This window comes from Hyperolius riggenbachi, chromosome 12 (assembly GCF_040937935.1).
Source record: "Hyperolius riggenbachi isolate aHypRig1 chromosome 12, aHypRig1.pri, whole genome shotgun sequence".
Lineage (NCBI taxonomy): Eukaryota > Metazoa > Chordata > Amphibia > Anura > Hyperoliidae > Hyperolius > Hyperolius riggenbachi.
Genome location: NC_090657.1, coordinates 53,706,132 through 53,728,968, shown reverse-complemented (window position 1 = coordinate 53,728,968; position 22,837 = coordinate 53,706,132). Strand labels below are relative to the sequence as shown.

At 45.3% G+C, this 22,837-nt stretch overlaps 1 protein-coding gene across 1 annotated transcript in view; it reads left to right on the top strand.

Annotated features, from left to right (window-relative positions):
* The window catches only part of MYCBPAP (MYCBP associated protein), a 118,247-nt gene that overhangs the window by 2,919 nt on the left and 92,491 nt on the right, over positions 1 to 22,837 (top strand). The window contains 4 exon segments of the mRNA XM_068263041.1: positions 9,674 to 9,807; positions 14,460 to 14,619; positions 17,472 to 17,575; positions 21,890 to 22,067. Of these exon segments, the coding sequence (XP_068119142.1) occupies positions 9,674 to 9,807; positions 14,460 to 14,619; positions 17,472 to 17,575; positions 21,890 to 22,067 (576 nt within the window).

Here is a 22,837-nt window from a genome sequence, read left to right as displayed (position 1 = left end):
AATATTCACAGCACCAGACCACTCCAAAGTAAATTCAAAATTACAAATACTTTATTGGTAAAGGACAACCAAATTTAAAAACAATGTTAAAATTCACCAACTGGTGATAGCAGCGGTGTACATAAATCATAATAATAATAATATTCCATACATGAATCATAAGGCCTCACAACCAATCAGATTATAGGGGTGTAATAAGTTCAAATAGTAAGTACAGGAGACCCTCGAAATACCTAAAAATTAATAGGGGCCATATACAAAAGTGCAATTTGTAAAGTGCATATATAGTGCAGTACCAGATTATGTCTCTCTGAAGCGGGTTGAGCCCGCGTGATGCATTAAGGCGGTCGGCGGTGTACTTAGGCGTCCTCCTCTCCTTCCATGTAAGTCTTGAGCTTCACTTTTTTCCTCCTTTTGTACATTTGGGAATTCTTACCTGTATAAGTGCTCCTTGACACATTTTTATATTATTTGCAGAACTTGGATTGGTTTCTATTGTGATTCAATTACATTGGTCAATGGGATTTAATATTTGTATGTCCCAGGTTCTTTCTACATAATCTGGTACTGCACTATATATGCACTTTACAAATTGCACTTTTGTATATGGCCCCTATTAATTTTTAGGTATTTTGAGGGTCTCCTGTACTTACTATTTGAACTTATTACACCCCTATAATCTGATTGGTTGTGAGGCCTTATGATTCATGTATGGAATATTATTACTATTATGATTTATGTACACCGCTGCTATCATCATTTGGTGAATTTTAACATTGTTTTTAAATTTGGTTGTCCTTTACCAATAAAGTATTTGTAATTTTGAATTTACTTTGGAGTGGTCTGGTGCTGTGAATATTGGGTACTTTTTCTTTTGTTGCTAAGATAAACAATTTCATCCATCCTACTCCTGAAAAAAAATGTATTCATGTAACATTCTTACCTTCCAGCAGCAGGTCCCGCTGCGTCTCCGGCGTGGTCCGGGCGAGCGGCGGGACTTCGCAGCAGACGTCCTCTGGCGGCATACCCAGCTTCCCTCCGGCAGTGAGTTCCGGCGTGCGTGCGACCAAACGCGCACGCGCGACGGCTGACAAGCCTTATTGGCTGAGAAGGAGGATCTAGCTGACATTAGCAGTGATGTCACTAGGTGACATCACTAGGGGAGTGGTTCTGGGGGAATTAGGAGTTGTATACAAGGCCAGGAGCTTCAGTTGCTCACTGGCCTTGATGCTAATCAGTTCGCTGGTTCTTGGCCTAGCTAGCTACTTTGAGCTACATCAATATATTGTGTAGACGCACAATATATATGTACTCCAGTTGGTCAGTCATTTGTTATTTTTGTATTGATTATTATTATTGTAATTTTTTCGTAATATCCTCCTGATATTATTGAAGTAACATCTCATTGTATATTTACCTGTGTACCAACCTCTTGCTTGTTTCCTGACCTTGCTCTAGTCTAATCCTTCTGTACCGCAGCCATCTGATTTACGTTAACGACTCGGCCTGTCCCTGACTCTGTTACTGCCTGATCCTTGCAATACGACTGACATCTGATACCCGTTACTGACCCTGCCTGTATTTTGACCACGACTTTGCCTTACGACTTTTTGTACCTCGATACCTTTACTTGTGCACAAGTTCTGACCAGTCTAAGACTACTCTTATTGTATATTTATCTGTAAGATATCTCGCCACGCACCAGTGTGATAATTCATTTTTTTAGAACCACCCAGTTTTATTTTTTGTTTTAAAAAGCTAAACAAGTAGGTGTAATGCTATTGTCTCATATGATGATGATTCAGCTTTTCTCATAGTCTCGCAGATAGCAATCATGTGACCCCCCCAACATGACAAATTCAGCAATCGTGAGACCCCCAACATAACAAATTCTGCAATCATGAGGCCCCCAACAAGACAAATTCAGCAATCATGAGACCCCCAACATGACAAATTCAGCAATCATGAGGCCCCCAACAAGACAAATTCAGCAATCATGAGGCCCCCAACAAGACAAATTCAGCAATCATGAGGCCCCCAACAAGACAAATTCAGCAATCATGAGGCCCCCAACAAATCATGAGGCCCCCAACTAGACAAATTCAGCAATCTTGAGGCCCCCAACAAGACAAATTCAGCAGTCGCGAGGCACATAAATAGACAGCATTTCACATAAATAGGCAAAATGCCCCCTTAATATGGTAGACACCTCTCACCTGGCTTCTGAATTCTCCTCTACTGGCTGCTGTGCCTGGCTGGTCTGGCAATACTGTTTTTGGCTAGATTGGGGATGATGTGTGGGCTGAAAGGCCTGACGGTGATGCTGTGGCCTAGATGGCGGTGATGCTGTGGCCTGGCTGGCGGTGATTCTGTGGCTGGGCTGGCAGTGATGCTGTGGCTGGGCTGGCGGTGATGCTGTGGCTGGGCTGGCGGTGATGCTGTGGCTGGGCTGGCGGTGATGCTTTGGCAGGGCTGGCTGGCAGTGATGCTGTGACCTGGCTGGCGGTGATGCTGGGCTGAGCTTGGCTGGTTGAAGTAAATGCTGGCCTGACTGGTGGTGATGCTGTGGCCTGGCAGTGATTCTGGGCTGGTTGGCTGGTGGTGATGCTGGGCTGGCTGGCCTGGATAGTTTAGGTAGCGCCAGGAGCCCCCCAGTTTAGGTAGTGACACGAGCCCCCAGTTCAGGTAGTGACAGGAGCCCCCCCAGTTTTTTTCCGTTACAAGTTTTCTTTAACACGGCCGGGACTTGTGCAGCAAAAGGATCAGCCATATACCGGCTGTACCCTGCGCCGATTCCTCTCGTACGCCACCATGAGCCATCTGAGTATTGGGTATATTAATTGAATTGACTCTGTAGGAGTCATAAACCATCATCTAGAAGCCAGAAGGGTGCCCAATGAAGGCACTTTGAATCTGTTATTTTTTCTTATAAAATACTGTCTCATTTCTGTGACTGGAGAGACGTACTGGAAATTTAATTATGCAATATTATGGTGTAATGATCCGCTCAGCTGCCTGCGCAGCAGCTTTTTGACCACTGTTCAGGTCTGCATTCTGCAGGTCTCTGGAAAAGAGACCTTTTGTCAGTTTTGCAGCTTGCTGCTGCTGAGGAATTTGCATACGTTTGCCATGCAAATTGCATAGCCACATCCTTTGTAGGCTTGTTCTATAAATACCATGTGATTCCACAGTACTTCGCTGGTCATAAGGGTTTGTCCTGTGAAACACTCCTGGAGTGTCAGCCTTGCTTATTGTTTAAAGATTAGCTTAGAGTAATTCTTGGGACTGCACTAGGCATCCTTGCTAGAGCAGTCAGGATTGTATTATTTGTATTGCCTTTACTGTCTGTCTGTGGGGTGCTAACCAGAGCAGCGGTTGTTACTGGTAGGCCCTTCTGTTCATCTGTTTCTCTTGCTGTACTTGGATCGCACTTGCTCTGGCGGAAAGAGCAGTGGATCCAGCTCGCTCTGTTTCTATACTTGGATCACACTCGCTCTGGCGGAAAGAGCAGTGGATCCTGCTAAGCTTTCTTGCTATACCTGGATCGCACTTGCTCTGGCGGAAAGAGCAGTGGATCCTGCTAGCTCTGTTGCCTTACTTGGATCGCACTCGCTCTGGCGGAAAGAGCGGTGGATCGTATCTCTCACTTATTCCTGTTTTCGTGTATCTGTCTTGTCTGATACGAACGCTTGCTGGAGGCTCGGTGAGGTAACCGTTAAGCAAGCGCTCGCGTCCTCTGTTTCGTGTTTGTCTGTCGGTGGTTAGTTAGGCGTGCTTGTCTCTGTTGTGCTTAACATGCGGAGACCGTGCTGTAAACGCGTTCGCTGTTGCGATTGAGTGCGGTGTTCGCGTTTAGTTAGCGTTTGTTATTTTCCTTATCTTCTCATTGTATGATTTGCTGTGCCTTTGCTACTCTCGTGCCCTGTCTTGCTTTAGCCTTGTGTCACCTCTGGCAATCGCCTCTCTCGCGATTGCGTTCCTACTTCATATCTGCTGTTGTGTGTGCACCGTCGCGGGTTGGCGACTAGATTGGTGCACACACATACAATCTGTCCCTGTGCTCATTCTCATTCGTAATCGCTTCTCAGGCGATTGTGTTCTCACTTGGTTTCCTCTGTTGTGTGTCCACCGTCGCAGGTTGGCGGCTAGATTGGTGGACATACATACATTCCTCATCTGTGTTTATTCGGTCTTGTGTCACTGTTAGCCATCTCTTGCGTTTGCCTTCTCACCTGATCTTCATGGTTGTGTGTTCATCGTCGCAGGGTGGCGACTAGATTGGTGGACACACATACCCTCTGTCGCTTTGATCTCTCTCTTTCAGGGCTATCTTGCCCTGCGTTTCTTCCCTTCGTACAATTCCTGTCTGGCGTCTGTGGCAGGGCAGAGGAACTGTCCCTCTGCACTCCACAGCTCCATCTGCCGACAGGAATTTCCCTCTACAGGTGCATTGCACCTTTTGCTGGGTTCCCTCAAATTATACGCTTGTGGAGAATTTCCGCAGTGTCAGCGCACGTCCTGTGCGCTGATCATGGAGAGAATTCCACAATCGTTACATATGGTTTTGCTGTTCTCTTTTCCAAGCTGTTCACACTAAAATGGGGAAGTTTGGGGGAGGTTACATAAAGATATACATTTGTTTAACACAAAGGATATATTCATAACCGCACAAACGTACAGACTTACTAATAATAATAATAACCTATGGAAAAATTGAGTTTTTGATGGCCACTGTCAAGGTATGGGAGTAGCTGTTATTTGTACCCTTATTGTGAGACCAGAGAGTTATCATTTTCCATGGCAGATGGATGCTGTGTAATGTGCAGGAAAACAGAGGCGCCAGAAGGATAAGAATGGCTAAAATTAATAAAAAGGAGGCGGTAGTGGTGGACTTACCTCCTCGAAGTAGACTTAAAATGCTATTGATTAATATTCAACAAAAATATTTTATTTACATACTCCAAATAGATGCAACGCGTTTCACAGGTATATTCCGCTTCATCAGACTATAGAAGGAGCATATGACTTTTATGCAGGTCTAATACAAAGCTTAGCGCCTCTTTTTAACTGTCCTTTTTAACAATTTTAGCCATTTTTATCCTTCTGGCGCCTCTGTTTACCTGCATGTTATCTGAGTCCACCCTTGGTGGAGGGGATTTGGCCCCTTTCTTCCGATCTACAGAGAGCGACTTCTTAATCCTGAGTGGGGACAGGTCTATAATTCTCCCCACCTGCCTACATAGTGGTTGCCTGGATAGTAACCCTGGTTTGTGAGTATAAATTTATACTTACCTAAACATACTACACTATACTGGGCTCTTAGTGTCTCCCTTTTTATATTCTCTGGATGCTGTATAATGCTGCAAAAAGCAAATATTTGAAAGGAAAATGGTCATTGTAGAGCAAAGTTAAAGATGCCCTGTAGTGAGGTGTAGTAGAACGCAGTACATTTTTTCAGGATACCCACTTTTATGGTAATTTTCCTGGTTTCAGCATCATAAACACTTCCTATAGCTTCTGTATATATTGCTGTATATTGGTGTGTAGCCCCACCCTCTCTAGTGATGTTTAACCTAGGCTGATGAGCTATGTGGAATTCCCTCTCCCCCAAAGAATTCTGGGAGCCCAGGTATATTTTGTACTGGCTTCGGAACTCTCGGCAAACAAACATTCCATAGAGCTGCACCTAACAGCACTAAAGATTCCACCACCTGTGATAAGTTTCAGAATGGAAATCAGAGCGAGGTGTGTACAGCCAACCTAGGGCTGGTTCCAGAGTTTTTGCTGATGCAAACTTGTGAGGATGCACCAAACCCCCAAGCCCCCCCCCCCCCCCCCCGTGTCAGCAATCAGCCACAATCTGCCTTGTTCTGCACTGTCTGCTGATGGTTTGATCCCTGTGGGTGACAGTCCTTTTGTGTGTGTGTGTGTGTGTGTGTGTGTGAAATACACACGTTTACAACAAGTATACACTTCTTGATTTTAGCGTAATAATGCAAGCACAAACAGCAGACTCACAGTTAACCAGAACTCTCAAAGTAATGCAGAAAAATATCTCGGCCGTTCAGGGTGCACAAAGCTATTTTTTACCGTTGGTTATATAGTAATAAAGTTAAAGAGGAACTCCAGTGAAAATAATGTAATCAAAAAGTGCTTCATTTTTACAATAATTATGTATAAATGATTCAGTCAGTGTTTGCCCATTGTAAAATTTTTCTTCTCTATGATTTGCATTCTAACATTCATCACATGGTGACATTTTTACTGCTGGCAGGTGATGTCAGTGGAAGGAGATGCTGCTTGCTTTTTTTTTGGCAGTTGGAAACAGCTGTTATTTCCCACAATGCAACAAGGCTTCCACAGTGTGACGTCAGAGTCATGGTCCTGACCAGGGCTGTGGAGTCGGAGTCGTGGATAGTGTTGGGCCGAACAGTTCGCCTGGCGAACCTCTCTGGGCCTCTTACTACTTCCGGGTCGCAATGACCCGGAGTAGTACGCCTGCGCTGCCCGGCGGAGCGCGTCCTAGATCGCGCTCCCGTTGCCGGGCACTCTCTGCGCATGTGCGTGACGTCATGAGTGACGTCACGCTCATGCACAGAGAGTGCCCGGCAACGGGAGCGCGATCTAGGACGCGCTCCGCCGGGCAGCGCAGGCGTACTACTCCGGGTCATTGCGACCCGGAAGTAGTAAGAGGCCCATAGATTTAGAGATGTTTGCCGGCGAACGGTTCGGGAACCGTTCGCCACATCTCTAGTCGTGGAGTCGGAGTCGTGGAGTCGGGCAATTTTGGGTGCCTGGAGTCGGAGTCGGGAAAAAATGCACCGACTCCGACTCCTAATGAATTTGTAACTGTAATTAAAATAGAAAATATGATAAAATGTTCTATTTCTCAGATAATAGTCATTAAAAATAATGTATATATACAGTATATATACAGTAATAGCTGTGCTTAGTCCACAAAAATTAGTTACTTGTGCTGCTTCAATAAAGCAGTCCCCGTATTTTTAAGGTCAGATATACATACTGTATCTGATTGTGACTGTATATATGATGTGTACACAGGAATCTCTTATATATACACTAAATAACATCTATGCTGTAAGAATAAAGCCTGATGTGTAGCCGTGTCACTAATAGAGATGGTCAACGAGATGGAAATAATTCTGCATTGATGCTGATTTATGCAAATGTATGCACTCCCTTTGCTGATGAAATCAAATAATTTGATATGTTGTTAAAATTTGGTTTGGTGACTACAAATTAAAGGGTAACTGAGACGGATGAAAAGTAAAGTTTTATACATACCTGGGGCTTCCTCCAGCCCCCTTCAGGCTAATCAGTCCCTCGCTGCCCTCCACCACCCGGATCTTCTGCTATGAGTCCTGGTAATTCAGCCAGTCAGCGCTGTCCGGCCGCATACCGCTCCCACAGCCAGGAACATTCTGCACCTGCGCAATAGTGCTGCACAGGTGTAGTATGCTCCTGTCGGCGGAGTGTGTGCATGCGCACTACGCCCGACTGGCTCAAGTACCTGGACTCATAGCAGAAGATCCAGGTGGTGGAGGAGGACAACGAGGGACTGATTATCCTGAAGGCGGCGGGAGGAAGCCCCAGGTATGTATAAAACTTTAATTTCATCTGTCTCAGGTTTACTTTGTTACACAGTAGTACTATACTCTACATATGCACTCCCCACAGAGCTGCAGGGAATCCACTGAGAATGCTGTGCACATTGAACACAGAGGTGTTGTCTGTTTACAATCTCCTCATTCCCCTGCAGAGTACCTGCACATCATTCTTACATGTACCCACACTTACATTGCCTAGGGCCTGATAGATGTTCTTTGTTCCGGTTTGTACCTTTTACAAGTACTCTTACCAAGGACTAGTTTTAGTCTAAAGGGAATAAATATAGTAGTCTACATATCCTTCTCACTTCAGTTGTCTTGTAAAATTCCTAAGCGTTGGCAGTTAAGAGACGAATTTCATGTTACATACTTTTAATCAACAAAATTGTAATATGCAAATTAGAGGAGTTGGAGTCGAGGAGTCGGAGTCGGTGGAATCCTAAACTGAGGAGTCGGAGTCGGTGGATTTTTGGACCGACTCCACAGCCCTGGTCCTGACATCACACTGTGGGAGGAGTTTCACCACAATATCAGCCACACAGAGCTCCCTGATGATCCGTTTGTGAAAAGGAAAAGATTTATTCCTGAGAAAGGGGGTATCAGCTACTGATTGGGATGAAGTTCAATTCTTGGTTACGGTTTCTCTTTAAGTTTGTCTTTATTTGTCTTAATTGGGTTCACACTGCACTAAAAAAATGTTGCGCAAATCAGAACAGATCGGCATGCATGCGAATGGATCCTATGCTGGTACATAGAATCCGTTCACAACTTCCCGTTTGGTACAGATTTGTTTGCTCGGCTCCGATGAGCAGAACTGGAGGGTCTGGATTTTTCTGGATACAGGTACAGGTCATTGATGCCACAAATGCTGTCAAAATCTATTAAACGATATAAAAACAGATGGTGTCCATTCTCACTAGGCTGATCGCCACATACGTTTAGTAACTTTTTTACTTACCTATCTTCCCTCACTGTGGGTCCACTGCCACTTGGGTCCACTGCAGGGCAGAAGTGCTGGTATACAGATTGGAGACCCAGCAAAAGCATGGGGCACCCCACTGGATTGCAACAGACCAAAGGGAATCCTCCCTTTGAGAGAGTATCCCTAGGACCTGTCATGTCCAATCCTGCACCGCTAAAATGTGGAGTGCCGCAAGGCTCAATCTTATCCCCTCTGCTATTTGCAATTCACATGCTACCACTTGGTACAATTAGCCAACAACATAGCCTAACGTACCACTGCTATGCCAATGACACTTAGGGCTGGTTCAGACGGACGCTTGCGGAGCGTTTACCGCAAGCGTTCGGACCGTCGCGGTAAACGCTCCCATTCAAGTGAATGGGAGCGTTTACACCGAGCTTTTGCGCGCTTTTACCCGAACGCGGCGTTCGGGTCCCGATTTTCGCGAGCGTTCGGGCTGCCCCTGGAAGCAACATGTAGCTTCCAGGGAGCGGCCAACCGCGACGGCTAATGTTCCCCTACGGGGAAAAAAAAACGCGACCGCATCACGACGCGACCGAAGGCTACTGAAAGCCTGACCGCGCAGCCGCCGCAACGCCCCCAGACGCGCCGCTACGCAGACGTCCGTCTGAACCAGCCCTTAGCTATACTTATCCTTCACACTTGGTGAAACAGACCCTACTCCAGGATTCATTACATCAGACGCGTTTATGATTATATTGGAATGCTTGCAATGTAGAGTCGGGATGTAGACTACATAATAAAGAGAGCAGTGGGTAATAGTAATTTGATTTTATGGCTGACAATACCTCTTTAAAAGAGTCCTCAATCTGGGTATCTCCTGAACTTCATTAGGAGTGAAGAAGTTGCTCTGTTAGGTAGGTATACATACTTAATGGTTGTTGCCGAAGGGATCACGTAAAAAAAACGGGTTTTATCATTGGGTGCACAATGAACTGGATACCCGCAAATATTCACAGAAATGATGTCATCCCCGTTACCTTATACATACTAATCAGACATGCCAAGCCACTGTGGGAAACTGTAAAGCCCACTGAGATGACTTTTTGGTATATATTTTCAGAGAAAAGGAAGCCAAAGGCGTCTGAGCAGGACTCTCCCCCGGTGCCCAATGAGCTGGCAGAATCCTCCACAAGTAGCGTGCTGAAGGGAGATGAAATTCAGGCTCTTACAATAAAGCTTGCTGATCTGGAGAAGGTGAGATGAGGGAACTGCTACCATATTACTATCTGTGTTTCAGTATGAAGTCCGTCACATATGAAGCGTGTAGGATGTGGACTCTATGCCTACACTCAGTAGGAGGCCCCTTCTAAAGATGACCATGCACTAAAGGTTGCCATGCCGCTGTGCACCTCCCTATGACCTCTCTTGATTCCGCTGCGTTCCTCCCTGTGTAGTCTGTCCATGCTGCTGCACTCCTCCCTGTGTCTTCTCTTCATGCCGCTGCGCTCCTCCCTGTGTCTTCTCTCCATGCTGCTACGCTCCTCCCTGTGTCTTCTCTCCATGCTGCTGCACTCCTCCCTGTGTCTTCTCTTCATGCTGCTGCGCACCTCCCTATGTCTTTTCCCGATGCCGATGCGCTCCTCCCTGTGTCTTCTCTCCATGCCGCTGAGCTCCTCCCTGTGTCTTCTCTTCATGCCGCTGCGCACCTCCCTATGTCTTCTCCCGAAGCCGCTACGCTCCTCCCTGTGTCTTCTCTCCATGCTGCTGCGCTCCTCCTTGTGTCTTCTCTCCATGCCGCTGCGCTCCTTCCTGTGTCTTCTCTTTGCCGCTGTGCTCCTTCCTGTGTTTTTTCTCCATGCCGCTGCGCTCCTCCCTGTGTCTTCTTTTCATTCCGTTGCGCTCCTTCCTGTGTCTTCTCCCGATGCCGATGCGCTCCTCTCTGTGTTTTCTCTCCACACTTCTGGGCTCCTTCCTGTGTCTTCTCTCCATGCCGCTGCGCTCCTCCCTGTGTCTTCTCTCTATGCCGCTGCGCTCCTCTCTTTGTCTTTTCTCCATGCTGCTGTGCTCCTCCCTGTGTCTTCTCTCCATGCCGCTGCGCTCCTCCCTGTGTATACTTTCCATGCCGCTTCGCTCCTCCCTGTGTCTTCTCTCCATGCCGCTGCGCGCCTCCCTGTGTCTCCTCTCCATGCTGCTGCGCTCCTCCCTGTGTCTTCTCTCCATGCCTCTGTGCTCCTCCCTGTGTCTTCTCTCCATGCCGCTGTGCTCCTTCCTGTGTCTTCTCTCCATGCTGCTGCGCTCCTCCCTGTGTCTTCTCTCCATGCCTCTGTGCTCCTCCCTGTGTCTTCTCTCCATGCCGCTGTGCTCCTTCCTGTGTCTTCTCTCCATGCTGCTGCGCTCCTCCCTGTGTCTTCTCTCCATGCCTCTGTGCTCCTCCTTGTGTTTTCTCTCTATGCCGCTGCGCTCCCCCCTGATTATTCTTTCCATGCCTCTGCGCTTCTCCCTGTGTCTCCTCTCCATGCTGTTGACCTCCTCCCTGTGTCTCCTCTCCATGCTATTGCCCGCCTCCCTAGCAATTTGTAAAAAATTGCTTATTGTTTACAATATTAATTTATAGATTATTTATTCAGTGTTTGCCCATTGTACAATCTTTCCTCTCCCTGATTTACATTCTGAAATGTATCACAGGAAGTGACATCTTTAGTTCTGCCAGGTGATCTGTGCAGAATGTTCGTTACTGAGAGTTCTATGCACAGAGGGAGATTTTGCTTGCTTCGCAGTTGGAAAAGATGCTATTTTCCACAATGCAATGAGGTTCACAGATAGCAAACTGTCAGGACCATGGTCATGACATCACACTGTGGGAGGGGTTTCACCACACAGATCTCCCCAGGAAAGGGGGTATCAGCTGCTGATTGGAATCAATTTAATCCTTGGTTAAAGTTCCTCTTTAAGAGTGAGGATTAATAAGATTTCTACCAACGTTGAAGAAATTATTTTACTTTGTAGTTCCTTACAAAAAAAAAAATTCTTTACACGCTGCTTTGTTCCAGTGTTGCACAACCGTGATATTATTGTGCATTATCCGTGCCACAGGCCCCTTTGTGCGTATGCTATGTTTACACTCGCTGTAATTATGCTGACAGGCAGATCTTCCGGGGGAAATGCTGGATTCACTCACATAAATTCTATTATTTTGAAATTGTGGTGATGCAAGCTTCCATATAACCACAGATTCCTCTTAGAGAAGTGATGTCACTTCCCTCAGGAGACATGCAGTTCAGAGTAGAGCAAGGCACACCATCCATAAGGTTTTCTGCTGCTTGATAGTTTGGTACAGGCAATATCACCAGCAATGTAGGTAACATAGTCTATCTGCACTCCAGTCTTGAGGTTATAGCACACTCTTTGGGCTGGTGCACACCAGAGCGGTTCTGAAGCGTTTTTTAAAATGCTTGCAGAGGGAAAACAGCTTGGCTAATGAAAGTGAATGGGCTGGTTCACACCAGAGTGGCTCGTTTTTTCCACAAACGCAAACTCGGAGGCTGCAGCATTTTTTAGATTTCTGAGGCATTTCTGCCTCAATGTTAAAGTATAGGAAAGTGGAAAACAGGTCTGAAAAACGCTAGATCTGAGCGGTTTTCCAGGCGTTTTTGTTACAGAAGCTGTTCAGTAACAGCTTTTACTGTAACAATATATGAAATCTGCTACACAAAAACGCTTCAAAGAACGCTAGGCATGTTTAGAAAACGTCTCTAAACATGCCTAGAATCGCTCTGAAATCTGCTTCAAAAACCTTTAGGGCTCTTTCACACTACAGGCAGCAGTTAAAAGGCTAAAACGCTGCGTTTTGGCTGCTGGCGGTTTTAAGGCGTTTTTAAGGCGTTTAACGCCAATACATTAGTATCAATTGCAATGAGAAACGCCGCGGTCAGCCCTAAAAAAGCTCCTGGGAGCGTTGAAACGCAACGCTCCAAAACGCAGCGTTAGATGTGAAAGGTAAAATGAAAGTCTATGGACTTTCACTTTACCTAGGAAAACGCCAACTTCGGCCGTGGCGTTAAAACGCCGAAAAAGCCCTCTGGTGTGAAAGGACCCTTAGCGTTTTGTGGATCTGCTAGCGGTTTTTGGTGTGCACTGGGCCTCAATTGGTAAATGCAAAACAGAAGCTTCCCTTTTTAAAACAGAAGGTATTTGTGATTATTTAGGTTGGGGTGAGCATATGATGTATCCCACAATGCATTACTGCTGAATATGCAATTCATCCCTTTTCTTGTCCCTGATAGCTAAACACACCTCCAGAACCGCTGGAATGCAATAACGTGTCAGCTTGTTAATTGATAGATTAATAGTCAGCACACCTGAAACATAAGTAATAGGTAGTACCATATGTGGATGCTTGGTCGGTAAACCAGGCCCTGCAAGAGTCTTGCCAGTCAATATTGATAAAATGACCAGCACAGCAAGCAGTTGAAATGCCAAACGAAAATGTATTGTGAAAAACACAACAAGAATCAATAGCAGTGGGCTATAGTCAGCAGATTAAACAATGTGCATTCAGTGTGAACAAGGTATCTTTGTATAGTTGCACACAATGAGCAGTTACAGCAGCAAACAACATCTACTAACAATAGGTCACTCTGGCAAAAATGGCATATATATGGCACATAGGTATCAGCATAAGTCAAGTCCAAGTGGTGGACATGAGATGTAAGGAGCAGAGTCAGATGTGCCAATCATATGGCATAGCCATAGCAGAATGTCCACATGAAAAGTGTCCCAAAGTACCCTGATAGCGCTGTTTCGGTAAATACCTTTCTCAAACGGTAAATGGAAGACTTCTCGATAGATGCTGCAGTGTTCTATTATTATTATTATTTATTAGATTTATATAGCGCCAACATATTACGCAGCGCTGTACAATAAATGGATGTCCAGCATGGGCTTGAGTCCAGGTGCAATATGTGTGTATATTTGGCACTGATGCATTGGGGGACAGCTGATGCTAACTCCAACCTGAATAAACGCAATTACCTTCTTCTGTTTTAGGAAGGCAAATTTCTGCTTTACACAGCGTGTTAGTAACAGGGCTTTATGGTCTTTTTTGGACTTACACACTCCTAAGAGTTCTGGTTCACCATGAGCTTGCTGGCCAATCTGCAACTATTAAGCCCAAATCCACAATGAATCCAACAACTATTTCGGGGGCCTTGCAGGGTCTCTCTTTTTGCCTCTTTTCTCTACAGGTTTTCTTGGTGTCCAGGATCCCATGACCCCCCCCCCCCCCCCCCTACACACACACACACACACACACACACACACCAAAACCAGGAGGCATCTTTGCAGGAATTATATTACAAGCGTGGACACCATAACCCCGCCATAACAGTCTAGCCACAGCAACACCTGCATAGAAGGAATGATACGAAGTTGTGAGCCTTCCTCAGCGCAGTTCAACAGCAATTGTCAACTGATACTATCCTGGATGATTGTTTAGAGCTTCAGAAATGTAAGGGGTGTACAAAACTGGAGCGTGAAATTAGGATCTGCAGCTAAAGTTCATGCTTTTAAACTTTGATTAAACAGATAAACTTTGATTTAACAGATGTAGCTGTACAGGCAGCCAGTTTCAGGCTCTGTAGGTGTGGCTACTACTGCTGCCTGTATTGCTTCATCCCACTCTTCGGGCTGCATGGGAAGGCATTGACTGAATCTCTGTGAGAAGATTGCAGCCTGTAGCTCAGACAGCCTGTGGTGTAGGGAGAAGACACCTTACCAGGCACTTTGAATGTGAGTTATTTGACATCAGCCGATCAATGAGCTTCAATGCAAACAAAAAACAAAAATACTTTCATGGGACTTTCATGGTAGAACCTAAAACTGAGGCCAGTGTTTTTCCTGTTTAATAGCTTCATCTTCCACGGCGGCCAACAGAAGATCAGAAGTCTCCAGTGACCAACAGAGTCCTCATTCGCAGGTCACATGATAAAGAGCAGAGCAGAAAACGGCGCCTCCTAGTGGCTCGTCCCGCACCAGAAGATTCCACTTCCAGAGAGAAGCCCTTTTCAGGTATGCCTGTCTATACAGTATAATTCTATTGTATATATATATATATATATATATATATATATATATATATATATATATATATATATATATATATATGCAGGCCCGGCCCACCCATGATGCCAAGTGAGTCTACCTCAGGAAATCTGGGGGCGGTGCCAGGCAGGGCCAGGAAGTGTGCTTGGCTTGCCGCCACCCAGCTTACTGCCATCCGCCTGGCCGTGGAGGGGGGTGAGGGTGACGTGAGGTGAGCTGGAAGGGGTAGCATCCAGGAAGGGGGGCACAGCGGTGGGGAGACGGTCGGACCCCCCCACACCTGGGTTCCCCCACATCCGTGCTCCCCCTCCAGATAGTATGCCAGCATGCTGATGCGGCGACAGTGGGCAGGGAATAATTAACTCACCTCTTCCTTGCATTCCAGGAGTCGGAGTGCAGCGTGCGTGACGTCCCACAAGTCGCCTCTTTCTTCAATGCCGCCCACTGTGTCCCCACCGCTGTGCCCGCTGGCCTCCTTCCTGGCTGCTACCTATACTGGGGCAACTACTACCTATACTCAGGCAACTATACCAGCTACCTATACTGGGTCCTCTATACTACCTATACTGAGGGCAATTATACTATCTAAACTGGGGCAGCTATACTGAGGGCAACTATATTACCTATACTGAGGGCAACTATGCTACCTATTCTGGGGCAGCTACCTATACTGGGGGCAACTATGCTACCTATACTGGGGCAACTATACTAGCTACCTATACTGGGGCAACTATACTACATATACTGAGGGCAACTATACTAGCTACCTATACTGGGGCAATACTACATATACTGGGGGCAACTATACTAGTTACCTATACTGGGTCAACTATACTACGTATACTGTGGGCAACAACGCTACCTATACTGGGGACAACTATACTAGCTACCTATACTGGGGCAATTATACCTGGCTATCCTATACAGGGGGCACCTATACCTGGCTACCGACCTATACTGAGGGTGATACATTTTTGGGTGCTGTGTGATCATTCCACATGGGGGGGGGGGGGGGCATCCTCACAAGTTTGCCTCAGACAGCAAAAAGTCTAGACCCGACCATATGACGATGTGATATATCATGTTTGTGTTCTGCTTCAAATGGAGGAGTAAAAAAATTCCATGCCAATCAAATGATTTAAATAGTACACTTCAGCGCGAATTCACTTGTGTCCACCACCGAAAACACCATAAAGGTAATACGCTTACCAGATTATCACAGACCTTAACTACAGGGTCTGCAATATGGCTTAATGAGGTCAGCAGCAGGTATCTTCGCAGCCGGCCTCCTCTCCAGACAAGCCGAGCAATCTAATCCTCAATTGCAGTGTTTCACCAAAAATGAGGCATGCAAAGAGACAAACGCACATCTAAGCGTATCTACAGCGATTTTAATATCATTAAAAAAACATAAAAGTTTTTAAAAAGTCACTCACATGTCTCTTTGTCTCTTTGCATGCCTCATTTTTGGTGAAACACTGCAATTGAGGATTAGATTGCTCGGCTTGTCTGGAGAGGAGGCCGGCTGCGAAGATACCTGCTGCTGACCTCATTAAGCCATATTGCAGACCCTGTAGTTAAGGTCTGTGATAATCTGGTAAGCGTATTACCTTTATGGTGTTTTCGGTGGTGGACACAAGTGAATTCGCGCTGAAGTGTACTATTTATGTTAATTGAAGACGTTTTGCTGAGACGTTGGACTTTGGCTGCGATATATGTAGTGTTCCACATGTTAAGATTTGCTTGGCTGCGCTGATATTGTTTTTTTGATTTTATTGCCAATCAAATGATTGCCTAACATCTAACTTCAAGTAAAAACAAGCCCGGAGCGCCCTCTTGTGTTGTATTCTGGAATTTAACAATGATATACATCTATCTCATGGCTACAGCTTTTTTTTTTAAGGCCTTCGGAAATTCTGAAGGCGGGCCTATCAAACCCCACTTCCTTTTCCTTAACTGAATTTCTGTTGGTAGTCGTTTTTCCACAGTTCTTCATTTGTGACTTTCTCTGGCCAATTTATATTCCTAAATCTGGAGAAGCTAAAGGGCTGGAAAAGGAGACATGAAATCGTATTCTATTCGCTACTTCCTGCAAATGTTTTAAACCAATAACATAAACCGAGAGGTGTGAATCCTAGGAAGTGTTTTAACTGAAGCGTATACTGTTGCTGTGGGTCCCAGCCAATGTATTAGAAAGTCATAGCAGCTATATACTGGCGGTAAAAGACAATAAAACATGACTTTAAGTTACAAAATGGATTGTGTAGTGCTATTGGTGAGCAACACATTTCCTCCGTATGCAAATATCCGTTTGAAGGGACCATAAGCTTCCTGCTTCCATGTATAGCGCCATTACACCAGCTGGATGCGTGTCATCTGGCCGGCATGAGAGTCCTGCTCAAGCACGGTTCTCTGAGATTGAACTGCCGGCGTAGGACTCTAACGCCAACCAGCATGATGATGTGTAGCAGGCCTGCATAACGGCACTATAAACGGAAGCGGGAAGCAGACCTGACGACTTCAGGCCAAAGTCGTCCTGTAATCGGAGCCGGGACCAGGGAAGGAGCCAGGAGGACGCAGAGGGACCACGCGGCCTACGTTGGGCTGGAGGAAGCCCAAGGTAAGTGTAAATTCTGCTTTTATCCACTGCTCAGGGTCCCTTTGATACACTGCTTACTGTGCAAATCCCCTGAGTGCTGCCACTTCGATTGGCCCATTCCGTTCATCCTCTAAAGATTTCCACTTTTGGACAGTTAGAAATGTCCATATACATCACATCTGTACTGGTTGTTTATCCTTTAACCCTGATGTTTCTGCAGCAGAGTTACACCTGGGCGATACACGTGGTCAGCTGCAACCGCACAGCATTCTGGGTAGTCTGCAGGAGCTGAGCAGAGAAGCTGTGACAAGAGGCAACTTGCAGGTGAGTCGTTTTCTGTGGAAAGCTCTTATTTCCAGGTAATAGTTTCTTCCTCACGTCATTCCTCCCGGGGGAAAAGGTCTAACTTTCAGTATGTCTCAGAATAGTAATAATAGCTTCACAATGAAGACATTTCTGACGTTATCATAGATACGAGGCATTTATGAAAATGTGTTTCTCTCTGTGTGTTTCCTTTCCTGCTTCGTACGACAAATGGAGCATGTACAGTAAAGTCCTGGTTAACCGGAACCCAGGCATCCGGCAGTCTCAGCCAACCAGCATTCCTGGCGGGGCGGAGGGGGGGCGTTCCTTCCTACATTTGCAGAGCTGTGCGCAGCAGAAGCCTCTGGGCCCAGGGCTGCTTCACTCCTGTAGCTTCCAGCAGCTTTGCGGCGTCCTCGTACGGCTCACCGGCGTGTCACCTGACACACATCAGGCCACGTGACGCATCGCAGCCGTGTACAGAGGAAGACAGTAAGCCAATGGGAGCTTCAGGAGTGAAGCAGAGCGACACCTGGAGGATTCATAAGTGATCGCCGCTGCTGCCCACCACTCTGCCTGTCACCGGGGGAAGGGTAGCGGTACATTTAACCAGTACTGTAGAGTTGGTACAAAAATCATCCGACTCTGACTCCTCAGTATATGAAAACTCTGACTCCAGGTATCCAAAATGGCTCAGACTCCTCGACTCCGACTTCTTAAGGTGGCCACACACCATACAATTTTTTTAAATATCTGTTCAATTCAAGAATAGCAATCACTTTTTCTGACTGATTGTAACAATTCAAAAATCTGACCAATGTACCACGCACCTATGTTAAATTTTTCCCCAATCATGAATAAAATAATTGAAAGCTCAGAAAAAATTGATTGCCATTTACTTGATGTACAGTTCCAATCCATCACACACCATACAATTCTTGATAAAGTTGGTCTGAAATTTCCAACATGTCCAATCTCCAAAAATTTATAAAAAAACGGGAAAGTCGATCAGATTTATTGTTTGAAAACAAAGAAAAGCTCTTGATTTTTTGGGACAACCGATCAAAAATATTGAGTTGGTGAAAAATTGGATCTTTTTATCGTACGGTGTCTGGCCACCTTTAGTCTAATACTTACAGGGCTGTGGGTTTGGTACAAAAATCATCTGACTCCTCAGTGTATGAAAACTTTGACTCCAGGTACCCAAAATGTCCTAAATTGCCCCAAAACATAAAACCTGGAAGGGTAATAAGAGCTTTTTTTAAGTTAGGATGCACACATTTCATTTTGATTGGCTAATGTTTTACTAATTTTACCACCTCCATGTAGAATGAAAGTTTACCTACACAATCTGCTCATAGTATTTACAATCTGTTGGCTCTCATACTACATGGAGTTGGTAAAATTGGCCAATCACAATTGGATGTGTGTACGCAATTTTTTCTCGAAACTTGATCTTTCAAACTTACAGTATCTCACAAAAGTGAAGATATATATATGTATCTTTATATATATATATATATATATATATATATATATATAGAGAGAGAGAGAGTCAGAAAAGTTTGGAGGGGTCACAGCCAGCACGCAGTCCACAGTATGGATGGTTTGCCTCACAGAAGTGCCTCCAAACACTTGTCAGGAGGTCAGCAGCACACATGCTCCCTCCACATCAACTCCCCTCAGACTGCATCTGTGCTGCATTTTGTAAGTAAATTCTCACACAGAGCTTCCTCCTGCTTCACAGAAAACCAGAGGTGTACCTGGGTGGAATGGGAAGGCCCACCCTTCCTTCCCTCCCATTCCAGGAATCTGGCCCTCAAAAGAAAACAACAAAGGCAGCAAGCTGCCAAGTGATCTCAGGCTCCTTCCCAGGCACACTTCTAGTTTTTACCGAGACCACAGTTCAAATAACAAGGAAATATACCTCCCGTCCACCACCAAGCCTCAATGTCCCCTACATATATATAGCAAAGACAGACATTTTTTTCAGTGGGCCCCAGTGCAAGTTTAGCATTGGGGCCCCCCAAGCATGCTATAGATAACAATTGATACAACACACCAAAACCAATCAAGGACAACCACAGTGTCAGAGGTGCAAGAAGGGGATGGGAAACTGTGTGTTAATGATCACTTGTATTCAAATCAACTATAGAAGTGAATATTATCAGCACAGGATCAATAAAGAGCTAATACTGTGTTTGAGGGGTGGGTCCCTCGGGGCCCCTCTAGCCCATGGGCCCCGATGCGGACGCTACCTCTGCACCCCTATTGCTACGCCACTGATTTTATTGATCATTTTATTGTTCATAATACAGCAGCGTCTATGCTCTACCTTACAACCATCATTATGAACAAACTTGACACTCAAGCCCCATTTTGGAGCCATAAGGACTCTTTCTCAGGCATAATTATAACTACCGGTATAATACAGTGGAGTGGCCCAGTAGGAAAAGCCATAGTGAGAGGCAGGGGCGTAACAATAGACCCTGCAAGGGATGCAGCTGAAGGAGGGCCCAGAAACCTCAGGGGGCCCCATGGGGGGTGGGGGGATGTAATTGATAGAGAAAATGCTCCCAGTGCTTCACTGCTGTCTGTTTTTATCTGCATGGGGAAAACACATTCAAGTGTGCACTGGCCAATTGAATATCATTGGTTGCCAGTTTATCTGTGCAGGGGGGGAAGGGGGGGAAGGAATAATGGGGAGAGAAGGGGATACAGCAAGATTTGGACAGGCACCATTCTAATGAAAACAATGAACACTAAGAAATACTAACAAAAAAGTCATTATTCCATACTCATCCTTCTTGATCTGTCATCAGCATTGGTTGGTGTGGACCACACCTTACTCCTTGGCCTCCTCCTCTTTTTCATGAAAGCAGTATAAAACCCTGACATAATATTCAATAAAACATGTTTTCCTACTTTTTATATGCCATACGGTTATCATATTTGCATTTGTGCATAAGTATTATTATTCATTTAGAAATTACTAGTTCCCAAAAGTACAGTTTTTTGCTTTGACAGCTGACTTTGCATTTTATTCATAACTGGTTTTATTCATTATGTATTGAAGGCAGAAATGCTTTGAGTGTCTGTCTGTGTCCAGGAGCTTCTGCACAGTCAGAGAATGTGTCACATTCCTCACTTGATACAATTAAGTAAACGCAAGATAACATTATCTAAACTTCGGATGCGCCCAGATTTTTTTGCACTGAACTTTGTGTAACCCTTTGAATGCTGTTCTAGTAAAAAAAAATGCTGGTTGTATATAATATGCTGTAAATAATTTTTTAGAGCTAAGAAGAAATGCTGGGTTTCATTCAGCTTTAACATGCAAGGTCTTGGCAACTTAATTACACCATTGTCTGTATTATTTTGTACCCCAGGTTTGTTTCTCACTTTTTACAGTGCCACGGAATATATTGGTGCTTTATAAATCAATCAGTCAATAATAATAGTAATATGTAAGGATATGGTGTGGTAATCAGATAATGACCATTAGGAAGTCATAATATATACAGAATTAGAGCAGTCCTTTAAATAAACTCCTGAGGTTAATGCATAAGACAGTTATAAAGTGCATGTGCAAAAATTCATGCTACAGAGGGTATATCCTCTGCACAAAAAAGTGTCAATGCAAAGAGATAGTCAGGTGAAGATAGTGCTGGTGGACTCAATAAGGTGCATAAGAAAAAGAACCGCACATTAGTGAAAAGCAAAATGCAGGCTGCCTGCATATACTGTAATTACTGCAGAATTCCTGCAGCAAAAGTGCATGACTAGAATTCAGACTGTGCAAACCCAAAAGTAAGGAGAACCAGACACAAATACCCAGAACAGTGAATGACAAAGAACAGAGGCACAATGTAAGCTATAAGAGAAAAAAAGAGCTTACTAATGGAGGGTTGACAACAGTACACCAACCCGAAACAACCACCTACCGCGTTTCGCCGTAGGGCAGCTTCATCAGAGGTGTTTGCTATTAGGAGGAGACAGGCATAACAATCCGTTCTCATTTTGACTGTTTCTAATATTCTTACCTTCTCTCTCAGCAGTTATGCAAGCTTTAGTTTCATGTCAGATAGAATAGCCTAGGAGATGTCTGCAGCGAGTTTCTGGCATTTTCAGGATCAAATAACTAGAATAAAAACTTAGGTTTTTGGATTACAGTCTGAAAGCTGTGCAGTCTAATTTATGTGATGTAACAGACCTGAGATTGTCCTACAGTCTGACCCCAAGTAGCTGGATCAGGAGATTGTTGTGCCTGCAAGAACTATAAAATAAATGTCATTCTGTTCAGTGTATGTCATCCTGTACTTCTGATGTGTTCAGGTTGCTGAGCTGATCCCAGACCAGAGCCAGCCTGACTTTCCGAGCCTTGGGGCGCAGGACGGGACGGGGAGACTGCAGCAGAAGGAGATTCTCCGCCATCAACACAAACAAGACAATGCTCTGCTCAACTGGCAGTATCACATGACCCTGCGCAAGAGGCAGCTCGACTCCTTATCCCGTGAGTCCGCTATATTCTTATCATAACACACTTCCTTTATCCCCTTTTTACATTATTATTACTGAATAACTCCTGTCTCCTGGTATGTCCCTTAACCACTTGAGGACCGTGGTGTTAAACCTCCCCTAGTGACCATGCTATTCTTTTACTAAAATGGCCATTGCAGCTTTAAGGCCAAGCTGCAGGGCCGCACAGCACACAAGTGATTCCCCCCCCCCCCCCCCCCCCCTTCCCTTTTCTCCCCACCTACAGAGATCTCTGTTGGTAGGGTCTGATCACTCCATAGTTGTTTATTTATTTTTTATAAATATTTATTTTTTTGATCCATTTGACACACGGCTGTCCCCAGTACAGCGCTGCTGCAGATCATAGCACTGTACACAGGTATTAGACGGCGGTTTTGCCATCTAACAGTCTCGCGAGCGTCGATCGGAGACTGAAGGCGGGGCGGAGCTCCGCCCCCCAAGCAGGAGATGCGCGCGCAGCCTGCGTGCGATCTCCTGCTAGCCCCATAGAAGACTGTTCACGCCAATCGTCGTGGAGCGGTCTTGGGGCTGCCGCACTGCTCACGCCAATTGGCGTGGACCAATCGGCAAGTAGTTAAAAGACAACTGTAATGAGAGGGATATGGAGGCTGCCATATTTATTTCCTTTTAAACAATACCAGTTGCCTGGCAGCCCTGCTGGTCTATTTGGCTGCTGTAGTGTCTGAACCACACCCCAGAAACAAGCATGCAGCTAATCTTGTCAGATCTGACAGCAATGTCAGA